General features: G+C 46.4%; 1 protein-coding gene across 3 annotated transcripts in view; it reads right to left on the minus strand.

The window, feature by feature from the left end:
* Positions 1-24,240, minus strand: part of Acox1 (acyl-CoA oxidase 1) — a 26,406-nt gene continuing 2,166 nt past the window's right edge. Inside the window, exons 3-15 of one of the 3 annotated variants that reach the window (XM_037201337.1) lie at positions 19,018-19,178; positions 11,771-11,931; positions 9,804-9,911; positions 7,749-7,868; positions 7,274-7,389; positions 6,319-6,488; positions 5,546-5,708; positions 4,955-5,145; positions 3,175-3,354; positions 2,981-3,086; positions 2,600-2,743; positions 2,259-2,465; positions 1-1,656 (exon numbers count right to left, since the gene is read on the minus strand). In XM_037201337.1, the coding sequence (XP_037057232.1) occupies positions 1,606-1,656; positions 2,259-2,465; positions 2,600-2,743; positions 2,981-3,086; positions 3,175-3,354; positions 4,955-5,145; positions 5,546-5,708; positions 6,319-6,488; positions 7,274-7,389; positions 7,749-7,868; positions 9,804-9,911; positions 11,771-11,931; positions 19,018-19,082 (1,782 nt within the window). In that variant the 5' untranslated portion in view covers positions 19,083-19,178 and the 3' untranslated portion in view covers positions 1-1,605. The remainder of the gene's footprint in view (positions 1,657-2,258; positions 2,466-2,599; positions 2,744-2,980; positions 3,087-3,174; positions 3,355-4,954; positions 5,146-5,545; positions 5,709-6,318; positions 6,489-7,273; positions 7,390-7,748; positions 7,869-9,803; positions 9,912-11,770; positions 11,932-19,017; positions 19,179-24,240) is intronic. The other 2 variants (XM_028889735.2, XM_028889734.2) reach the window with 2 other exon arrangements.

Below are 24,240 nucleotides of genomic sequence, written 5' to 3' on the forward strand. Positions count from 1 at the left end.
TTCAGTCATTTAAATTTATTTATTTTCCAGAATATGAACTAATGTCAATAGAAACCCAAATGAAGTGATATAGTGCTAATCTTCAATCTTAAGCAATTATCAGTTGTTCCAGCAGAAAGGTTAAGGCTTGTGTCAACAATCTAATGTTATCAACTCCCCTGGGACATTATTTCCACTCCATTATACTGTGTTCTCAATAGTATAATGTTCTGAATTTTTTCATGATGCAAATGCCATGGATACAGAGTTAACAGGTTAAAATGTTTTCTCTACTGTGATTTTATGAACAGAGTCCTTATTAGCCAGGCATGGTGGCATACATCTGTAATCACAGCACTCGGGAGACTGAGGATCAAGAGTTCAAGGTCAGTCTGGGCCCTATCTCAAAACAAAACAAACAAAAAATCAACACACAAAGAATGCACACACACACACACACACCACAAAAGGTGTATTTCTTTCACCTTTAAGCACAGTGATTGTAAAGACTGGACTGCAACTGAAGGGGTCAATTGACCACCCAGGTAAGGCTACTAGCGGCTTACCACGAAGCCAGGTACTCATCAGCAAGAAACTAGCTGCGACCTCTAATCGTCCTCCAGCCCGAATCAATGATTACATCTTCTGAACTAGAAACCACAGCACGTGGCTGTGGCAAAAGGTTTTCTGCTGTTGCGGGGTGTAAAAAGTGACCTGAGTGATTTATAGGCCAGATACTTGACCACCAAGCACTTTAACAGCTTACGACACGATGACACAATCTTTCAAATCTGGATTGTCCCAGGAAATTTACTTAATAAAGTCACCAAAATACAGCAGTACCACAGCTGAGGGCTCTCCTACACTTAATCTACAAGGAAGGACAGTTACTGTCTTTAGTACCTCTTTCAGGAGGAGGCAAGCAAGAAACGGAAGATGTCAGCCACCATGACTGAAGTCCAGGCAACGGTCAAATAAGGGAAGATAACCATGGTTCCTATGTCAGAAAGTGGGGACCACAGGTGCTATGACATTCGACTACCAGGAAAGGTAGAGCCTGGGATGGATGGTCACTCCCAACTCAGGCTTATGGCTCCCAGGTGGATGTGTGCTGAGGGGTCTCGTCGGCTCTGTGAACATCAAAGTTGACAGGGGCAACACCAGCAGAGCAGGCAGGCAGGCACCAGCCGCACACCCACATCTGTCAGGGTTCCTGGCTCCCAATCTGTCCTCAGTGTAGATCATGTAGGCTGGAAAGTCTGGAAAATCCCACCTTATAAAACACCTTTGCTTTAAAAAACATATATCCAGTGATTAGCAGGAAAAATGTGACACTAAGAATTTAGTAGTTAAACTCTGTTAATTCCTCAAAGTCATGGCCTACTGCGATTAGCAGCAGTACAGCCGTGAAGCCTCTGAGTACCTCCAAGTCTCCGTGTTACTTAAAACATACTGAATTTCTCATTTCATCTGCTCATTTTTCTTTACTTATAGAGAGGAAAAAGGCCAACTCATCATCTGCTCTAGAGCTACACAAATGTGATGAAGATTTCCCGAGGATCAGTGAAGTGAGGAGGAGAGATGTCCGGCTGCTGCCTGAAGCAGATGGGCGTGTCCCAGGGACGCTCAGAGCTTGGACAACAAGGGTTTCAAGTGCTTGTAGTAGGACTCGTGGACCTGCGTGAGAGCAGAGGAGGCCAGTGAGGACCTGTCCCGGAAGTCAGCATTTTTCTCTAAACACCACCACCACTTGGAACTGAGAAAGTAGTGGACCTTATACAGACACAAAGATAATTATTTGATGTTTGTTTTGTCTTGTTTTTTAAGCCAGGGGCTCATTATATAGCCCAAGCTGACCTCGAACTCATAGAGATCTATCTGCTTGCCTCTCTGCCTCCCCAGTGCTAGGATTAAAGATGTGCCCCACTATGCCTGGCCTTTAGTTAAAAAAAAAAAAATTAAATGTATATATTATACTATTTATTTATGTGTGTGTCCGTATGTTAGTATGTTCCTATGTGTTCAGGTGCCCATGGAAGTCAGAAAGGGTGCTGGATCCCCTGGAGCTGAAGTCATTATGTGAGTCACTCAACATAGGTGGTAGGAACCAAATCCAGGTCCTTTGTAGGAGCGTCAAGTACTCCTAACAGCTGAGCCCTTCCTGCCCCATACTTATATGACAAAAGTCAGTGGGCTCGGAGCGCCACTCAGTGACAGGGCCCTTGCCCAGCATTCAGTGAGAACCTCAGAGGCCGACAGACTGTTGTTGCTTGTTTTACCTCCGTTTTGTTCAGCGGGGACTTCTTGGCCCACTCAAACAAGTTCTCGTACACGTTCCCGTCATAGCGGCCAAGAACAGAGCCGAGTGTCATATCCTTAAAGTCAAAGGCATCCACCAGAGCAACAGCATTGGGGCGGATTAGTGTGAGCAATTCCAGTATCCGGCTGTTTACTTGTGACATCTGAGCCCCTGTGATGATGTTCCCCTGAGGGAAAAAATGAAACAAATGACTAAAACTATGTCTGGACTAGACCTTCATACACATATAACTTTAAAACAGACAACTGTTTAAGTCAGACAAACAAGCACAAGAAAGGCTTCTGCTTCAAAAGTACTGACCTCAAGAAAATCTCCTCCTTTCTGGCTGATCCCATAGAGAGAATACAGGAAACACAGATTCCTCAGGACAGCCTGGACGGCTTTGTCTTGGATCTTGGGGAGTTTGTCTGAAAAGATCTTAACCACCATGTAGTGGCAATGAGCCTGGAGGAAGACAATAGCAGGGTGTGGGACCCTTGAAAAGGTGGGTGTGGTGGCCTGTGTCTAGTTCCAGCGTTTGGGAGGCTGAAGCAGGAGGACTGCCATGACTTTGAGGTCAGTTTTAGCTACTTGCTGAGTTCCAGATCAGCCTGGGTTAGCGAACATCTGTCTCAAAATGGCTACCAGTGACCCGGGCACCAAGGAAGGGCAGCAGAGCAGTGAGGGGAGGCCACCACTGACCTCACTCGCCCGAACAAGGTCAACAGAAGTCAGGTTCCATGCTACTTCCTTGCTCTTCCTGTGACTCATATGAGTCTTTAGGTTTTTTGCAGCAATTTCTATTAATCTGTTAAGCAAGAAGGAAGAGTCGAGAGCTGAGGAAACCGTCATGGTTCCCACTCCTCTACTCAGCCTCTTACCCTGAGGGGGCTCACCTGGCTGCACGAAGCTTGTAGGCTTCAGTCAAGCTGTCCAGGCTGTTGATGTCCACCACAGTTGGCCAGACCGCCACCTGCTGCGGCTGGATCCGCTGACTGGGCAGGTCATTCAAGTAGGACACCATGCCACCCACCAGCTTCCCCGAGTGCACCTGGTCATAGATTTTCATCAAGAACCTAGAAATCACCAGAACACATGCTTTTAGTAACGCTATGAAATGACGTCACAGTCTGACCAGGTGCTGGCTAACTTTATGTCAACTTGATACAGGCTAGAGTCATCCGAGAGGAGGGAACCTAGGAAAGAAGTTGGCACCAGGATAGTGGGGTACTGCTGTGACAGACCTGACCATGTTCTTTGGGGAGGACCGTGGGAGGACAGTGGGACTGGGGACTAGAAAAGCCATTGGCTATTGGGAGCTGAGCAGACCGGTCTCTAGAGTTTGGAAGGAATGCTGAGAGCAGTGCAGATGATGGAGGCCTGGCCTGGGAGGTTTCAGAGGAAGCCAAGATCCTACCAGGCCTTTTGTGTGAAGAATCTGTGATTCCGGTCAGCTGGAGCTGAAGGATCAGCTGTGATTACCAAGAGACCAGAACCACTAAAGTTAAACCTTTGCTTTGCTGGGACAATGGATGCTGGTCTGCAGGGCTGAAGAATCAGCTGTGATTAAGAGGCCTGAGGTAAAGTTTTCTGGGAAGTGTTTCCTCAGGGCCACCACACAGAAGCTGTGATCCAGAGGTGGCCAAGGTTGTACCTCATGCTCGCAGCTGAACTTGGTAGTGTAAGAGTTACGCAGGTGGTACTGGTTTTGAAGGCATGAAGGGGTCATGCAGAGCAGCTGAGGCTTGTGCTATGTGACAGGGCTGGAGTCCCTAAGAGAGCACAGGAGAGGTTCCTGGTGAAGGTGCAGCCCAGTTGCAGTTTTGGAAATGCCAGTACCATGGGTTGACCACCGAGAACAACACCAGCAGTGGAGGACCACCGGGAGCACCACCAGCAGTGGAGGACCCCCGGGAGCACCACCAGCATGGAGTGGAGCCAGTCGGAGCCTAGGAGACAAGCTGTGTGTGCGGCAGAGGGCGGAGCTGGAGAAATGACCCAAGCCCTTTAGAGGAGTCCAGATGATCATGAGTGAATCCCAGATAGTGGACATTAAATTATTTATCTGTTGGGAGTTTGGTTTTGCTTTGTTCAGATTATGACTGTGTCCTGGTTCTTCTCTCTTAAAGTAAGAAAGTATTTAATTTATTTTTTATTTTATAGGAGTCCACAGTTGAAAGACTGAATTTTTTAAAGTTAAGATTTTAAGAGATTTTAGATTTTTACAGAGACTGAATTTTTTTTTCCGAGACAGGGTTTCTTTGTGCAGTTTTGGTGCCTGTCCTGGATCTCGGTCTACAGACCAGGCTGACCTCAAACTCACAGAGATCCGCCTGGCTCTGCCTCCCAAGTGCTGGGATTAAAGGCGTGTGCCACTGCCATCCGGCCAGAGACTAAACTTTTAAAGTGCATGAAATGGTACAGACTGTGGGACTTTCAAGTTGTAATATGTCTTATATTTGTGGTATTTATTAGTCTGAGATCTTGGGGATAAACCAAAAAAAGGGGGAAAGATTATGTCTTAAAAAGCCCTTTCCTCCCCAAGTTGTCCTGGTCATGGTGTTTCATCACAGCAACAGCACCCTAACTAAGGCAGACCACGAATAGGAAGTGAGTCATGATGGAAGCAAACCATCCCTGCCTTTCATGGCGAAGTCTGTAAAGACTGCTTCTCACCTGGCCGTCTGTAGCATCATGACAGTGTTCTCTCCCTCGAAGGTGCAGGCTGGGGTAAAAGTGACGTAAATATTTGGAATTCCGCTGCTGTGAGAATAGCCATGCCCACCACAAGCCATCCGACATTCTTCAATACCAGCATTGGCCGTCCATGTAGTAAAAGCCTTAAGCCCAGCAGTGAGGGCATGAAGCTAGGGGACAAGCACAGGCCATGAGAACCCTGGCTTAGAACCCACCTTCTAACAGAAAGACACATCCTCCTGAAGTGCGTCGGCCGTCACTGTCAGAACCAGTTGTGCGCATGCCCACTGAGGAGGCGGTCATCTGCAATCTGAATTAGCAACGCTCTCACACCTTTCTCAACGGTTGTACCCGGCCAGTCACCCCTTTCTTTAAATTCTATTAATAAAAATTCCAGCTTCACATATGGTCCGTTTTTAATTTTAAAAAGTTCCAAGGTTCTGTAATTCCTTTCAGGAAATTCCAGCATGCAGTTTCTGCTGGATGTCTGCCAGGAGGTAAACATGAAACCTGAGGGTATCTAAGGAAACTACGGGTATCCAGGGAGGAATGAGAAAAGTATGTGCGTACCTCGGGCAGCTCGCTCAGGTCCCCTTGGCCAATGCTCTCATTAATTCGAAGGTAGGTCTCCTTCATGTACCTTCCTACAAAGTGGAAGGCGTAGGCAGTGGCCAGCAGTGGGAAGAGTTTATACTGCTGGGTTTGAAAATCCAAAATCTGTGGTTCTGGTTCACTAAGTAACAGGAAAAAGAAAAAAATTAGTAAATGCTGACTTGTATTATCCCAGGTTTCAGTCCAAGTTCCCTGACACAGCAGCTGAATTCATCCTTGTACCGGTCCTGCCTGAACAAGAAGCTGTCACTCCTGTCACTTTACAAATGGGCAACGGAGAGATTGGGAAATCTGTCTGAGCTCACACAGCTCAAAATGGCAATTCTTTGGCTCCATAAGGTCATATTCTTTTCTTTTTCCCTCCTGGTTCTTTGAGATAGAGTCTCTCTACACAGCCCTGACTGTCCTGGAACTCATTCTGTAGACCAGGCTGACCTTGAACATAGAGACCTTGAACATAGAGATCCACCTCCTGAGTACTCAGCCTCCACATCCAGCAATACTCCTAACCATTCTACTGCACTGCCTTGATTCCTTGACATCTTGACATCATTCTTGCTGGCTAGGTGGTGTGCCTCTGGGAGGCCTAGCACGTGTAAGCGCTGGGTTAACACCTAGCACACGGAGCTGGTGCCAGGGTGGAAAGGCGGATGAAGTGGCTATTCTGATCTAGCCTCTCAAGAACAGGGTCAAAGTCATCAGCACCAGCCCATCTCAGACCCTACCCTTACCCTGGCTTGATTTCAGACTGGTGCCTCACAGCGCTGTATCGTATGGCAATGGTGCATGCCTTGGACAGACACCGAGCTGCATCTCCCACGAGGAAGGACCTGACGAACACCATGGTCCCATACGTCAGCTTGTTATTCAAGGGCTTCACATATGTGCCATCAGGCTTCACCTGAAAAAACAAAACAGGCCTGAAGTGTCTTTCTGTGAGGCCAAGAAACCATGGACTGATTCTCCAAGTGTGTCTCCTGGAGCAGCAGGGGACCTGGCAACTGGTCTGAAACACTCCATTTCGGCCCCGCCTCTGACCTTCTGAACCAGAGTTTGAGGCCGGACTGGACTAGAGTGAGTTCCAGGACAGTGAGGGCTACACAGAGAAAACCTGTCTTGAAACAAAACCTAACAAAAAAGACATGGGCTTGCTATGCAGCTCAGCCTGACCTTGAACTCACTTCCTCTGCCTCTAGTGCACACCATATTTGGCTCACAATCTAAGTTCCAACTGGCCTTCCAGGTGACTCCAAGTTGCTGAATGGCTTGAGAACCACAAGTCACTAACAAGGTGATACTTTTCACACCCTCCTCAACTGCTTCTAAGTCACTGTCAAGAATGAAAGAAGTTCAGAAGGAAGAGAATGTCACCTTCTACAACTAACATTTAGAGGCTGGGGGCAGGAGGATTGCTTTGAACCCTAGCTTTGCTGGTCTGGGATATATAGTCAAAACTTGACGATAACAAACCTAAAACCAAACAAAATAAATAAATATACCTGGGGGAGCTGGGCGGTGGTGGCACACACTTTAATCCCAGCACTCAGGGGGCAGAGGCAGGCGGATCTCTGTGAGTTCAAGGCCAGCCTAATCTATAGAGCGAGATCCAGGACAGGCACCAAAACTACACAGAGAAATCATGTCTCAAAAAACCAAAACAAAAAACCCCAAACAAACAAAAAATACCTGGGCGTATTTCATCAGCATGTTCTCTCTAGGAATACGGTAATTGTCCATCTTCAGGTAGCCATTATCCATCTCTTCATAACCAAATTTGGGGCCAATATCCCCAACAGTAATACCTACCGAAGACAACAGGAAACACGTGAGATATTTATGCTTTTGAATCCTTGCCTTCCTATGTTGTTTAATTGTGCCTTATACTTTTTGCAGTTTATTTAATTATTTTATTTTTATGTGTGTGGGTATTTTCTGTGCATTTATATCCATGCACCACATGTGTGCTGGGTGCCCCAGGAGGCTAAACTAGGGTGTTGGATCCCCTGGAACTGGAGTTACAGCTGGCTGTGGGCCACCATATGAGTACTGGAACTAAACCCTGGTCCTCTAGAAGATCAGCCGGTGTTCGTAACTGCTAAGTCATCTCTCCAGCCCCATGCAATTTTAATTTTTACCTTGACATCAGATGAACAATCCTTACCTGGCAAGGGCTTGTGGGTTCCGATTTCACGGATAGGGACAACAAAGGCATGTAATCCATAGCACTCCCCTTGAGTGATGAGCTGAGCAAGAACTATTGCATGATTGGAAGTCTTCCCAACTGCAACATGGAGAACAGAGGAGAAGTTAGTGTGCTGCTCCTGCTTCTGAATTTTTCTTTTCCTTTCTTTTTTAAGGTAGTCTCCTGAACCCCTGACCCTCCTACCTGTGTGTCCTGAGTGCTGGGATTACAAGCGTGTACCACCACACTTGGGTGTATTTTTGTGTTTTTACTGATTATATTATATTTGGGGGGAAGTAGCTCATGCTTGCAATATGGCACACATGTGGAGGTCAGAAGAAAACTTGTGGGAACTGTTTTCTCCTTCCATCATACGGGTTCTGGGGATTGAACTCAGGTCATTAGGGTTGGCACAAGTACCTTCACCTCCTGAACCCTCTCACTGGCCCTGTCTCAAATTTCTAAATGTTTGAAACACAAAAGTATGTGAAAGCGAGTCCTTTCCCGTGACAACATCACACAAAATTTCTGGACAAAGCTTAAAGCTTTGTTCTTATTTTATTTTTTGGCAAATAAATCCTACATTAAACAAAAAGGTATATCTTCAATTTTTTAAACATTTATTATTGTGTTTGTGTGTGCACACGAGCATGAGGAGGTGACACACGTGTGCCACAGTGCACGTGGAAGTCAGGACAACTTGAAGGACTCAGTTCTTTCCTTCCACCATGTGGTTTATGGGGATCAAACTCAGGTTGGAGGCTTGTACCAAATGTGCCTTTCCCTGCTGAGCCAGCTCTCTATTCTGGGGCCTGTCCCAGCTCTTTACCTCACTTCTATTCTCAGGAATGCCTTTATTCTCTCTCTCTCTTTTTATTTATTTATTTATTTTTTTCGAGACAGGGTTTCTCTGTGTAGTTTTGGTGCCTGTCCTGAATCTCGCTCTGTAGACCAGACTGGCCTTGAACTCACAGAGATCTGCCTGGCTCTGCCTCTTGAGTGCTGGGACTAAAGGCATGCGCCACCACCGCCCGGCTGCCTTTATTCTCTTTAAGAAACTGTCTCTATTTCCATCACACAACAAAGTTCTAGTCAGAAGTGGTAGCTCACTCTAGGAATTCCAACACTTCAGAGGCAGGTAGATTTCTGTGAGTTCTAGGCTGGCCAGGACTACAGAGAGAAAACTTCTCTTAAAAAAAAAAAAAAAAATGCAGAGGCTATTCTGAGATACTTAGAGACTCTGAGACCAGCCTGGATTACACAGCAAGATCTTGCTCCCCAAAACAAAAATAAACAAAGAGAGAATGTAAATAATCAACTAGTTATACCTGAAATAGACATTCTAACTCAGTGAAAGGAGATACTAAATATAAATTTTATATCAAAGCCAAATAAATAAAAATCTGAAAGTAACTCAAATTTTTGACAGAAATAAGAAATAGGTAAGTTATACTGGGTGTGGTGGCTCGTGCCTTTAACCCCAGAACTTGGGAGGCGGAGGCAGGCAGATCTCTGTGAGTTCGAAGCCAGCCTGGTCTACAGAGCGAAATCCAGGGCTGTTAAATAAATGAGAAACCCTGTCGTGAAAAACCAGAATGAAAAAAAATAGGGAAATCTATTTGATTTTGTGAGACAGACTCTCACTGTGCAGCTCTGACTGGCCTGGAACTCCCTCTGTAGACCAGTATGGCTTTGAACTCATGGGGCTCTACCTGCCTCGACTCTGAGGTCAAAGGGTGGACTGCACACTTGGCTAGGAATTTTATTTTAAAGGAGCACTATGGAAGCTACGGTACGTGGGGATATTTAGATGAAAAATTAAACCAAGTATTCTAAGACAGCCATTACTGTTGTGCTTTTACAAGATATAAGTAGAAGTAACATCTTATGATATTTAAGACTTTAACTATTTTTTTTTATTTCACAATTATATTCAAATATAAGGTTGACGTTCTAAATATAACCTCCTAAGTCCTCAAAATGTTCAACAACAAAACAACAGATGTTTTCTGTTTGTTTTTTTAATCAACTTACGTCCCCCAGGCCACCACTTAATAGAAGTCACAGTGGGACTGTTGAGAATGAACTCTTGGGTTTTGGGGTCGTATGTGGCAGTGGTCTCCAGGCCTCGAAGATGAGTTCCTAAGGAAAGAGATCACATGACCTCAGACACAGCACAGAGGGGAAAGAGCAACAAAACAGACAGTCAAGATTCTCTGCTGAGGCCTGAAAGTTCAGGCCTCAGAGGAGCCACGAGCCAGCGATGTGTCTGTAGAGGAGCGGGGCGGGGCGGGGCGGGCACACTCCATTCCACTGTTAGCATTCCACTGGCCAGTTAGTTCCCCACTAGGCCGCAAGCAGAAGTGCAGTGAGCATTCCACTTCTGAATGGGGCTCAGTGGGTGTGCCAGAGTTACTGAAATCAATGAAAAGAAAATGTAAAGGCAGCTCGTGTTCTTTGTGACAGAGGCATCACATTTTAAAATTACATTTACTCTGTGTGCATTGAGCATGAGCTGGCGCACACCAGCCACAGCACACACCTGTGTGAGTTAGTTTTCTCTGCCAGGTGGGTCCTGGGAATTGATCTTGGGTCACCAGGCTTGCCACCATGTACCTTTACCACTGAGCCACACTGCCAGCCTGGCAAGTGCAAGTTATTTCTAAATTTGAAAAGGACAACTGCCAGTCTAGTGAACTATTTACTTCTGTACTTCTGGGGACAATAAGAAACATGTGACAGAAACAGACTCAGCTGACCTTCCGTACATTAGAACTTATTTCAGAATGATCACTAAAATGGAAACTAAGAACTTGAAAACATTTATTCATTATGAAAAAGGTGACTTCCTAGAATTCTCCCCGAGTCCAGCAATGCCTGGGTTCAGGCTGGCTTTCCAGGGCCCGGCTCCACCTCAGTGCTCACAGCTCATGAGAGTGAGGAAGCTTGTGTTCAGTCTCGTGTTGCTGGAGCTGGATGGACACTTCCACTCTGAATCCTAGGTGTGCACACTGCAATTCTTTGAGAAGCATTACAGAAAACTGTGGGTGTCGTTCTAATAGCATTACACTGAAACAAATGCTGAGGACTTTTTTTTAAAACAAACTACTTGGGAACACCTGCCTTCACTGAGCACTTTGAAACATCTAGAAATTTCCAAGCCAAGCAACAGAAATAGACAGTTTGTAAGCAACAGCCTTCAAAGCAGAAGTCAAGAAACCAGGCACTGAGTAAACTCCTCTGCCAAAGAAGCCTTTGGTGACACATTAGACAAAGTGTTCTCACGTGACAGCTGGCCTCAACTGTACGCCACTCTGTATCCGTGAGGAGCCTATAAAATACTGCTCAGCATTATTTATTGTACAGGAGGCTGTACAAAATACACATTTTTTCTGAGTCTTCAGAGTGGGGGGAGGTCCGGGGACGGACACCGGATGGAATGGGACACAGGCATACACAAATGGCAAACAGAGCCAATTCAGAGAACATGAGAAAAACGACCCCCTCCAACCCCACCTGGTTCAGAAAGATGGGTGAGGTGGCAAGCGTGTGGCAAGCAGAGATTGATGTCAGTGGCCTCGGCAGGACGGCTTAACTTCTAACCTCTGGTCAAACCACCTTCCGAACTGTTCTGATGCACTACGTCAAGTACAGGTAACTCTAAGACATACATACTGAATAGTTCGGATTACAGGAAGTCCAAGGGCACTCACATATTAACGTGTCCCTCTAGGTGATCATCAGAAAGTAACCAACAGATGGGGTCAGAGTCTACACGCACAGATTCCACAGACTGCATGGTAAGTAGGCCTGACTGGTCATTCCTACAGTCAGAACCAACAACCACAGTGATAAACTAACTTCATTTACACTGCCCAAGCCTCCGCTGGGAGCCGGACTCTGCAGAGGCTCCCAGAACAGCCAGCAGCATCCTGCCGTGCTCTATATAGGTCCGGTTGGCAGGGCCCGCCCACCCAGAAGGTAGACTAAATACACTGTACCATGACCCATCTCTGTCTGGGCATAAGTGCCTGTGATCTCCAAATTCCAGGCCGGCATGAAGAAACGCTCCTGTTGCTCTGCGGTGGCCTGGTGAAGCAAGGTGGGCAGGAACATGCCCAAGTGAAGGTCCAAAGGCTCAGGTCGCCCTCGGTGTACAGAGCTTCGAAGAAATACCAAGGACGGGCATTGGAGGGAAGCATCATCGGGTGTGTGAGAATCAATAATGTGAACAGATAGAGCAGGGAAGGAGAAAAAAAAAAAACTGTGAGTATTAATCAATCACGTGCATTTCATCATGGACGGGAGCACTGCCCTTTTCTGTATCACTTTATGATTGGCAACAATGTCCATCTTTCTTAAGCTGGCAGAGTGTGCGGCAGGACGGGCTGCGGAGACCCAGACCCATGTAGCACAAAACAATGTGTAAAGGCAAAACTCCAGCCTTGCAATTAAATGAAAGGAAATGAAAATTCTCAAAAGGAGACTTGAAGGGGGAACAAGGCGTCCTTGGGTGGGACAGAAATAAAATTAATCCGGGCTGAGGTTTTCCTGAATGTAATTTTGGTGAAGTGTCTAGACTGGGGTCCTTTCTGTGTGTTCAGAAAACATCTAGGACAGACCACAGTCTTCCCATGACCAATTTCATCATGGCAGACATCCAGCTCAGATCTGCCAGTGCGGATTAACACAGAGACGGACAGTGCTCTCCCTCCCAACAGTTGCAGCAATTCAAGACAAGCCATCTCTAGCGAGGACAATTACACTGCAAATCACAGCTCTGTGCGTAACAGGGTCTGCACTCCGTTATGATGCCATTTCATTATCTTAGAGATGAGCCTGGACAGCCTTCCAGTCTTTCAACCTCTCGGCTTGTTCCAGCTTGTTCCCTCTAAACTGGGGAGGAGACTAGGCTGATACGCTCAGCAAGAGCTCACCAGGACCTTGAAGCTCACCATGAAGGCAAGTGGCTGCGCCTTCAGCTAACCATCCGGACACAGTGAAAGCCCCACTTCATAAGCCATGAAGGTGGGTGGCCCAATGCCACGTTTGCATCAAAATGACGGTGGTGAGTCAGGACGAGGGTTTTGCAGCCTAGTCCTGTCTCTGGTTGGCGAGCTTAATGTCCAATGAGACACGGACTGAGTCTAAAACCCAGAGTTGTCCTTGGAGACATCAACATGGAAATCCCAAATGATTGGCTGCTGGCAGAACAGGGAAAGGGCTGGGCGACTCTTGGTGCTACTTTTGTAACTCCCCATGAATTTGCAATCATTTTTAAATTAGAAAAAAATTGAAACTGATTCATGGAATGAGCTGTGATGGTGCACATCTGTAACCCAAGCACATAGGAGGCTGAGGCAGCATTCAAGTTCAAGACCAGTTTAGGCCAGACAGGGAGATCTTACCTTAGAAACCCAAACCACATCAACCAAATCAAACCAAACTGCACTTGTGAGATGCCTTTCTCACTGATAACTCTTCCAACTTTTAAAACGCCAGCAACGGGAATGGGGGTGAACAGTGGTAAACAGTTTGCCTTGGGTTTGCTCAAACAGACAAAAACAAACCACTGTTAATCCCACACACTTAAACCTAGAACTCATCTGGGAGGCCCTGGATTTCAATGTGGGGGAGCCCCAGGCTGGGGTGACACTCAGGGTAGCATTCATGTTAGTGTACTTAGACCCTGGTTTAATCCCTAGAGCTTTCCTCCCCAAAAGGCTAGGATCCAAGTCCCCAGGCAGTAACTCTGACCTAGGGCTGCCACCTAGGGCAGGGAGCAGCCCGTTTCCTGCTTTCAGGAGAGCTGTCTGTGCTGCAATGACCAGAGACTGCTGGAGGAGGAGGAGCCTGGCAGCGGCCCCCTTCAGAGCGAGGGAGGTTTGTATCTGGGCCACCGGGCTAGCATAAGAACAATACAGTGTTCTCAAACACAGGGAGGAAGGCAGGGCAGGCACTCCAATCAGACCCTGGGACGGAAGACTGTCTGGGGAAAAGGTGTCTCTGGTAGCTAACACGGTATTAGTCACACATGGGTAAGATTTCGGAATGCTCGAGAGGAAAGGACAGTTTCTCTACTTGAAGTTAATTATGCATGGCAACGACACACACTACTGTGAGATAAGTTGTCTAAACTGTACAGCAGTACATTTGAAAAAGCGTTAAGCCAGTTCTTTAAAGCTGCTATGTGGAAAGGTCTCCTCAGTCTCTCTTTCCACAGGCTACAAAGCTGGAAAGGCCGGCAGCCAACAGCGGGGAACCATCTGACTGAGGGCCCTGGGCTGGGAGTACAGTCGGTAGAGGGTGGTCTAGCATGCATGAAGTCAGTTCCACCCAAAGGAAAACCAGGCCGGGACACACACCTAATAGTTCCACCCGAGGCAGGAAGATCCCCCCCCCCCCAAGTTTGAAGCTAGCCTGGTCTACAGTGACTCCACAAGCCTGTCTCCCACAAACACCCTCCCCAAAAAGATCTGACTAACAGGAAAGAATTAGCTGGTTTCTGCCGGAGAGGACCAAACGAATGGAGCACTTCCCAAGAAAATAAAAAGCTCTGCCATATACCAACTCAAATTCCTGCAGCGCCTTTTGCAACTTGACAAACTGAGATGAGAATTCTGAAGTCAGGAGCTGGTGGTGGCACACCCAAGTAGCCAGTGCTGAAGGTGAGGGAGGAGGATTGCAAGTTTGAGGCTAGCCTGGGTTATACCTCTGAGGCAAGGCAGGGCTTGCCTGTGATCCCCACACTGCAGAGGCAGAGGTAAAAGGAATGAGGAAAATTCCAGGCCAGCCTGGTCCACATAACGAGAGTTCCGATAGTTAGTAGGACCCTGTCTCCAAACAAAACAGAAAGCAAAGGAGGGGTTAGGGAGATGGAGAGAGCACCTGCTGCTTCCCACAGACCCGAGTTCAGGTCTCAGCAGGGGGACTCACGACGCCTGTAATTCCAGCTACAGGGGATCTTCTACGCTCTCTGTGGACACGGACACACACACACACACACACACACTAAAAATAAATCTAGGGTTTGTTTCTTTTTTTGGTTTCTTTTTTTTTTTTTTTTTTTTTTTTTTGGTTTTTCGAGACAGGGTTTCTCTGTGTAGCTTTGCGCCTTTCCTGGGACTCACTTGGTAGCCCAGGCTGGCCTCGAACTCACAGAGATCCGCCTGGCTCTGCCTCCCGAGTGCTGGGATTAAAGGCGTGCGCCACCACCGCCCGGCGGTTTCTTTTGTTTTTGAGACAAGGTCTCACTATGTAGCCCTGACTGGCCTGGAACTTACTATGTGGACCACGTGGGTCTCAAACTCACAGAGATTTGCCTGCCCCTGCCTCCCAAGGGCAGGTGTGTATCACCATACCTGGCTACAAATAAACCCAAAACACAACAATAAAACCACCAAAGGAAAAAGAAAACTGTAGGCAAGAACACCAAATGCATAACTCTTTTTTTGTTTTGGGAGTTTGGTACTGGAGAGTGAGCCCAGGGCCTTGCACACACTGCGCAAGCAACCAATCTCTGAGCTCCACACCCAGTCTCCAGACACAGGGAAGCACATGTGTATAGTACATTCCAGAAATAAAGTCTTACTATTACAAAACTCTAGAAGAAGCTACGAAGAACCAACAGGAAAAAAGCAGGGAGCCGAGGTGCATACAAATGTAGGAAAATGTCTGAGAGTCGCTCTCTCTAAGTCAGTGTTAGAGATGAGCTAAACAAACCCAGAAGACAGAACAATCAGAGGAAAGATCTGCACCTACTCCAAGAAGGACACGTTGAGTACATAGAATAAAACGTTTAACACATGAGGCAGGAATGGAAAATATTTTTTTTTTTTTTTTTGGTTTTTCGAGATAGGGTTTCTCTGTGTGGCTTTGCGCCTTTCCTGGAACTCACTTGGTAGTCCAGGCTGGCCTCGAACTCACAGAGATCCGCCTGCCTCTGCCTCCCAAGTGCTGGGATTAAAGGCGTGCGCCACCACCGCCTGGCTTGGAATGGAAAATATTATTAGATGGACACAATATTCTGAGAAGGTCAACATGCAGATTCTATTTCCATCAATACTCAAAGGAGGGAAAACAGCCCCTTCAGCTCACAGAAGAAAATGCAGACAGCGAATGAGGATGTGCATCGGCGTACAGGCTAGTAACAGAAAACCGTAACCTGGACTCAGGTGTGTATTAATGTGGTGAGAACAAAGTGGCCACCTTGACAGGCTACAGAGACAAACGGATTCTGAAGGCACTAAAGAGAAGGGACATGAGGGACTATAATCCCAGCACTGGGAAGGTTGAGGCAGGAGGATCACAAGTTCAAGGCAAGTATGAGCTATTTACAACAAGAACCTGTACTACAACAAAGCATTAAAGACAGTAGAAGCTGGTTCATCTCAGAGTCTCATTATTTTATGCAATACAAACTATGAAATGAGGCTGGGTTTGTAACCCGACACTTGGGAAGTTCAAGGTCAGCCTTGGCTCATGAGTGTCTCAGAACACAAAACAAAATAAAAACTGTTTAAAATATTCATCTCCTTCAGTGCAGTAATTCATTTCTGATAACCCCAATACTACATATGTTTATGTACATATGTCTGTGTGTGTATACACATATATGTTTTTTCTTCCTTCACTGCAGTGCTGGGGGTCGAACTGAGAGCCTCTGGTGTGCTAGGCAAGCATTGTTCTTAGACAGAAGTTAGAGGAGAGCATCAAGGAAGGGCCACAGGTGCCACTCAGTGTAGAGTGCTTATCTATCATGATGGAGACTGGGTTCCATCCCAGCATCAAAGCAGAAAGACAGACGGACAGAAAAAAGTGAGAAAATTACAATAACCCCAAACCAAGAAGCAAGTCTCATGGGAACCCCAGGGTTCAGTCAGCTGGGAAGAACAGGCACAGAGGCCGCAGTGGAGCGGCAATGCAGGAGGACTATTACTCAGGAAATCACGTCTGCTGTCTTCCAAGCTCTGAAGGGAGACAGGAACTTCCTCAGTGAGAGGAATCTGCCAATGCTGTCTCCCAGGGCAGTGCCTGGATGACAGATCTACATTCCTCAACCAAAGTGCTAATGTGAAATGAGGTAAAAGAGACAGTCCCTATGAGGTGGCAAGTCCTCAACCGGTCACCTGCTCTGTGACCTAAAGAAATGTGAGGCTGATTTCCACACTGCTCCTTCACACTAGAGCCCTGTAGAGGGACCTTCCTCAGCCCGGGCCTGCGCCTTCCCACGAGGCTCACAGAACAGGTGTGATAGATTTCCAGGGATGTCTTAAGAGGAGGGAAGACACACTCTAGAGCAGCTGTTCTCAACATGTGGGTCTCGGCCCTTTGGGGGGTCCACCAGCCCTTTCACGGGGGTCACCTAGGATCATCAAAAAACACAGATATTTACATTATGATTCCTAACAGTAGCAAAATTACAGTAATGAAGTAGCAACAAATAATTTTATGGTTGGGAGTCATCACAACAACATGGAGAACAGTATTAAAAGTTGAGCATTAGGAAGGTCGAGGACCTCTGCTCTAGAGGGAAAAGATAAAACTGACAGGGATATTTTCTACAGGGCTCTGCCTTTTCCTTGATGGGGAAGGCTTCTGTTTTAGCCTGCTCTTTGCCAGGCAACACTGTCAGGATACACATTAACCAACAGACCTGACGTGGGACAGAGTGGGGTGGGGCAGGGAGAACACCGAAACAATCACCAAACTCCAGGAAGCAAACCTTAGTTCTCTAGCGCTGTCCCGACAGTGCTCTTCACAGACAGGATGGAACGACTCAGATACCATGGCTTTCTCTCCCCGGGGCACCTGTCATCAGTGCTGGCACCCTGACGAAAGCCCTGGGTGTCTGTAAACAGACCCCAGCCCTCTTCCCCCCACTCCCAGCTGCTGCATGGCTCTCTGAGAGGGTCTCACTGCACAGCTCAGGCTCCCTCCCAACTCCCAATCTGCAGCCTCCCTCCCAAGTGCTGGATTATGACCGCTCTACCATGCCCAACTTCCCTCTCTTTCACACTCCATCTTGGCAGTGAATTATGAGGCAGAGCATCTCATCCTGTTGGGCATGTGGTGCACACCTACCATCCCAGCATGCAGGAGGCTAAGGAGTCGGCAGGTTTAAGGCCAGCCCAGGCTAACTAGGCCAACCTTGTCTCTGCTTTCTTTTTTTTTGGTTTTGGTTTTTTGAGACAAGGTTTCTCTGTGTAGCCCCTGGCTGTCCTTAAACTCACAGAGATCTACCTGCCTCTGCTTCCTGAGTGCTGGGACTAAAGGTATGCACTACCACTGCCCAGATTTGTTTTGGTGTTTTGAAACAGTTTCTCTGTGTAGTACTGGCTGTCTTGGAACTGGCTTTGTAGACCAGGCTGGCCCCTCCTGAGTGTCACCACACTTGACAGGCAATCTTGTCTGAAAAAACCAAAGCAGCCAGACACGGTGGTGCACACTTTTAATGTCAGCACTCGGGAGGCAGAAGCAGGTGGATCTCTGATGAGTTTGATGCCAGCCTGGTCTACAAATTGAGTTTCAGGACAGCCAGGGCTGTTACACAGAGAAATCTTGTCTTGACAAACAAACAAACAGCACACAAACAAAAGCTAAAACACACCCATTCCCACAGGTGTGGTCCCTGAAAACAAGCCTATTCCACACTGAGTCCACAAACATAACCTGCTGAACATGCCCAAGCATTTAGGAAGGATAAACCAAATACTACTGGCAGTGAAGGACCCACAGGCCTTCACGGGGAACTGTACAATGAAGAGCCGAAGAAAACCACAGGGCTCCTTTCTCAAACTGGAGCAGCTAGCGGTCACGGAAAGAGCAGGACAGTCCCTGCCATCACTGTGTTATCACAATGCATTCTTCTGACGTCACCTCCAGACACTGCTGAGGCATCCGTCATTCCTCTGGAGAACTGCCAACAGACTCCTTCACAGTCACACACACCAACACAGCAGGGTCTCTGATACACTTAAATGCCACCTCTCCAAGGTGCTCAGGAACTGCTCACACTGCGTTAAGTGTGACAAACTGTGGCTTTAAGAAGTGACACTGAAGGACATTCATAGGCCAGAACCCTGGGAAATAAACTCAGAAAGGGGAAACTGGGCTTTGATGCAACAATTTGAAAATAAATTCCCAAACACGTAGCTGCAGGGGAGGAGGAAAAAAAAATCAAACGTCAGGAGTCACTTTTCTTGAGCTCATGAGGTGGTCACCCCGGGATTGTCAGATGTGGACTAACCGTGGCCCATCTCCGTCTGGGCGTAGGTACCAATTATCTGGAGATCTTTGGACGGATGCATCCATTTCTCTTGCTGAGCAGTGGTGCCCTGATTCAGCAAGGTAGGAATAAACATGGAGTAAGTGAGGCCCACAGGTTCCACAAAATTGACCAAATGTAGTCTACAGGAGAGAAAAGAAAAGCATCTCAGCCTCACGCAGGACACTGCACCCACCGCTCACCACCGCTCACTCTCGTTAGCGTATCATTGGTGTGTGTGCCATGGCATGGGGGTGGAGGCACCGGAGGGCAGGCACAGGGCCCCTCCTCTCTAGGTTCTAGAAATCCAGCTCCATCTGTCAGGCTTGGCAGCAAGTCCTTGAGCTATCTTACCAGTCCCCCGACCTCACATTCTTGAGAAAAAAAATCTTGGCCCTCAGGATGAAGAATAGAAAATTGAAGACTCTTTCACTAAACGAGATGTAAAGTTTACCGTCTACTATATAAAAGCCAGAGCAGGTCTTATGTGGCGGCTCTTGCCCCATCACCTCAGGGCCAGATTCCTTCTGTGTTTCTCTGGCAAAGAATGGACCCAGCTCCTCGGGCAGTTAAGCCTGGTGCCAGTCCTGAGCCGCAGCCTGCAGTCTTCAGAATCTCGTCTCATCTTTAAAAGAGAAGTCCTGTATAACCTCTACACTGAATCTGAAACAGTGGACTGACTCTGTGGTTACCTCTGCTCTGACTGTGGGTGTCACAGAGTGGCTGTGAGTACGGCTGCGGTCCTTTCAGGTCTAACTGGCTTGGAGGACCAAAGGGAACTCTACAAACATTCTTTACTGTAGACCAATTAGCAAAAACTCCTGACAATATCAATTTAATTTTTTTTTTTTTCTCTCACTACATATCCCTGGCTGATCTAGAATTTACTATGTGGCTCAGCGTAGTCCCAGACTCCTGGGAATCCTCATCCATCGGGCCCAAGTGCTGAGATTACAGGCATCCGCCACCAGGCCTGGCATCAAGAACAGTAGAACAGTCTCTGCCTAGACGACCTAAGCAAATACCCTGATGAATAAGTACATTTTTCAGGGCAGGACCATGGGTCTCTAAAGGTCTCCAGGGTGTCTAAGGTGAGCAGTTTAAAAATTGTCCCCAGTGGCCAGCGAACACGGCTTCAAATTAAGGGAACTGCATATGACACTGAAATCCAGCCCGCAACCTTCCCCTCAAACAGATCCCATGAAACACAAACTGAGCACCCCAGCCAGAGCTGTGCTTCCATCCCGTGGACTTCCAGGGAGCCTGGTTTGCATTTTGGCCGTGTGCACCCACAGAACTTGAAGTACAAATGCTGTGTCACCTAAGTGACTTTGATGTCTTCTCAGGGGTTACTGGAAGAGGTGTCACCCAGGAGACCTTGGGCTTCACAAGGAGCAGAGCATGGACTACAGGAGGAAAGGAACACTGTCACTCACTCCACAGAGGGGCCACCGCCTTAAAAGCAGCAACAGCAAACACAGTAATTGCCTACTATTCTATTTCTGAAATAAAACCACACAAACCAGCCCAGATTCTTCTGCTTTCCATCAATCACAGCCACTCCGAGACACTCTCCTCATGGATGCTCTTAGACACTGATACTGTCAATCAACCCAACTGAGCTAAGGTGACTACAGAGTCTAGCAGAGGGAGTGACTTCTGTGTCCTGTCCTGGGGAATGCTAATGGATGCTGCTCAGTGAACATTTGCTCCGATGTCAACGGTTCCAGTTGTGTGGTTAGGGCAGAAAGATCACTTTCCAGCTTTGACTAGCAAGTAGAGGGCACTATGTTCACTGCCCAGCAAAACAAATAAATCACTTCGTGTACGCTAGGAACAAATACCCAAATGTCCATGGATAACTGACTAGCCAAAGTGAATACATAGATGACAATAAAACCCCAATAATGAAGTGCCTTTTGTCTCTGATTTCTCTACCATCATAGTCATCAACTATTTTAAACTGGTGGAAGCTGGTGTGGCACATGCCTGTTACTTCAGCAAAACAGGAGGCTGAGGCAGGAGGATCCTGAGTTTGAAGATGCTGCAGAACAAGAAACAGATGGGAAACTGGAGAGAGGATATGAATGGAAAGGAAGTTAAGCACTAAAAGTCTGGTAAGACAAACGCTTAAGTCACTCCTCAGGGCAAAACTGGAGCAGCATCCCACAAGCCTGCATCTCCCCAAAACCATTGGTATTACACACTTCCCATTTCTTTGAGCACAAGTGTGAGTATGTAAAGAGGAAACGAGGAATTTCTGAGAAATAAGGTGTAGTTGAGGAGCCAAAAATGGTGAATATATAATGCATCCACATTTCCCCGAGGGAACTAAAAAGCCTGAGAACTTTAGTAAAACACTCTGAAAACTGGAAAATGTAATTATAAAGACATTAACACAAAGCGGTTTTAGGAAATGAGAAGACTGGGTGTGACAGCATTATCCTATGAGCCTAGTACTCAGAAGGCCAAGGCAGGCATCTAACTGAGAGTTCAAAGACAGCCTAGACCACATAGTGAGTTCCAGGCTAGCCAGGTCTACAACAGTGAGACCACCCTGCCATGAAGGCAGAGGAAATAAACAGGATATAAGTGCTATTTTTTTTTCTTAATTAAAATTCTTGTTGTTTCCCTTTCCCCAGACCACTAGAAATGTAACTGAGGAACAAGATCTGTAGCTAGGAGCAGTGGGACACACCTGAGAATCCAACATTCAGAGCCAAGGGGGGTGGGGGGTGGGGGTGGGGGGTGTACAGAGAAGGAATGCCTGGGCTATATGACCCTGTCCTACTCAAACCAAAATGAAGAATAAAATCTGAAACTTTGTATTTTAGTGATGGCTAATCCCTCCTGCAGATGCTTGTCAAGAAACCAGGCTTAATTAATTAATTAATGGGGTCCAGGACCTCAAACACGAAAAGTGTTCTATCAACTGAGCTGCACACCTTTACCAGCCTCAAGGGATCAGCTTCAAAAACCTAAGGAGTCTATAAAAAACCCAATTGACCCTTGTTGGAATTTCAAATTACTCTTAACCTTTTCCCTTCAGAGCAAAGGGTATAGTAAAAAGCACTCAACAAGCTGAGGCTAGAGAGCTTCCAAAGTCCAAGGCCAGTGTGGACAACAGGGCAAGACCCTGTCTCTAAAGCAGGGAAAAGGGGTCTCAGCAGTTTACAGCACTGGCTACTCTTCCAGAGGACCTGGGTTCAATTTCCAGCACCCACATGGCAGCTCACAACTCTCTGTAACTCCAGCTCCAGATCCCATACTGCTTTTGGTCTCCTCAGGCACCAGGCAGGCAAGTGGTATATAGACATACATGCATGCAAAACATACATATACACCAAGTATTTTTTAATCAACTTTGTAAAAATAACAACACATTCTTTAAAAAGAAAAACATCAAACAAGACATAAAAGAGACTGTCTTAAACAGCAGCTGAGCAGTGGTAGCATAAGTCTTTAATCCAAGGACCTTGGGAGGCAGAGGCAGATGGATCTCTGAGTTCCAGGCCAACCTGGTCTATACAGTGAGTTCCAGGACAGCCAGGACTACACAGAGAAACTCTGTCTTGAAAAACCAAAAAAGCGGGGTTTCGTACATAGCAGAGCAGCTCCCTCGCTGCGATCTATTGAAAGTCAGCCCTCGACACAAGGGTTTGAAAAAAAGAAAAAAAAAAAAAGAGAGAAAAATTAAAAAAAAACCAAAAACAGAAAAACCAGAAAAGAAAGAAAGAACGAGTAACAAGTACCTAACAAAGAACCCAGTAAATGCCCTATTCCTCAGAAATCCTCCCGAGTCAATTCTGGCACTCCTCCCTCATTTAGCTTACCTAGTGTATTTTACAATTAATGGTAAGTCTGGGGTTTTTTTTCCTAATAATTTATTACTAGATGAAGCAGACTTACAACATAGTCTACCTGAATGCAAAAAAGCCAACTACAGCAAATAAGAAACTGGGCTACACAGAGAAACCCTGTCTCGAAAAACAAAACAAACAAACAAAACAAAACATAAAACAAAAAACAAAAAAAGAAACTGGGCAAAAAAGAATAATAAGTTTTCTTGGTGGCACATAAAATTTTGACGTGAGTTACAAAGCTCAAGATACATGTAGGACTATATGTCCACAGAAGGCCTGGCACACAGTCACTGCCAAGACCAGCTCCCAGTCTCCTCCTCTAACTTAAATGGATCTCCTAACGCAGGGCATTAAACTTATCATTAATATTTCACCTGAAAAGGAGGCACGGCCCACAGGAAGGACTCTGTTTGAGGCCTCTGTGACCTCACTTAAATTTGCCTGCACAGTGTGCATTAACACCAGTTACAAAACATGCTGTATCATCTGCTTACAGAACAAACAGTGACCCTTCTCTCTTATGCTGCTTTGAGAAGGTATAAAATCTTAGCAAGTTTTAGGTTGTAAATCCAACTTAGTCCATTTTGTAACTCTTTCCTAGGATTTACTGTGCTTCAAAATCCCACGAGTTACAAACTTTAGAAACGAAAATGAATATTTGGAAGTTGGTCAGTATTCTGATTGGGGCTGCCAAACTAAACAGAAAAAAGTTTAAATGTAGCTCAGACCGTCTTCAGACTGGATAGACACATAAGGATGACCTTGACCTGCCTCCACCCTCATGTGCTAGGATTACAGGTACTCGTCATCACGCACCAAACAAGTATTTCTGATTAGTCAGATTGAGAGGAGTTCTGAGGAAGTCTTAAGGGGCAAAGCAAACCACTTCACTGTCAGAGTAATGACCACATCAAGTCACACGTAGACACTGAATGTACTTACCCACAGTGCAAAGGAAGAGGGAATAACCATTACCACATTAGGGCGGGACTTATAATCATTTACATTAGTTCTTGAAAACATATTCTTAATAAAATGTAACCTCTTTAAGCCAGGCAGGGTGGCTCGTACCTGTAACCCCAGCACTTAGGAGGCTGAGGCAGGAGGATTACTTGTTGGAGGCCAGCTTGGACTACAGAGTGAGTTCCAGGCCAACCTATTTCAAAAAACAAAATGAAAACAAAACTGTCTGTTGTTGCTCAAGTACTGTAGATTTAATCTAGGGCATGGGGCACACCAGGCAAAGTGAGCCATACTTCTGGTCCAAATTTTTACTTAATTTTTTAAAAGAATTATTAATGTACATGAATGCTCTGTTTGCAAGTATGCCTGCAGGCCAGAA

The sequence above is a fragment of the Peromyscus leucopus genome, chromosome 8b (assembly GCF_004664715.2).
Source record: "Peromyscus leucopus breed LL Stock chromosome 8b, UCI_PerLeu_2.1, whole genome shotgun sequence".
NCBI lineage: Eukaryota > Metazoa > Chordata > Mammalia > Rodentia > Cricetidae > Peromyscus > Peromyscus leucopus.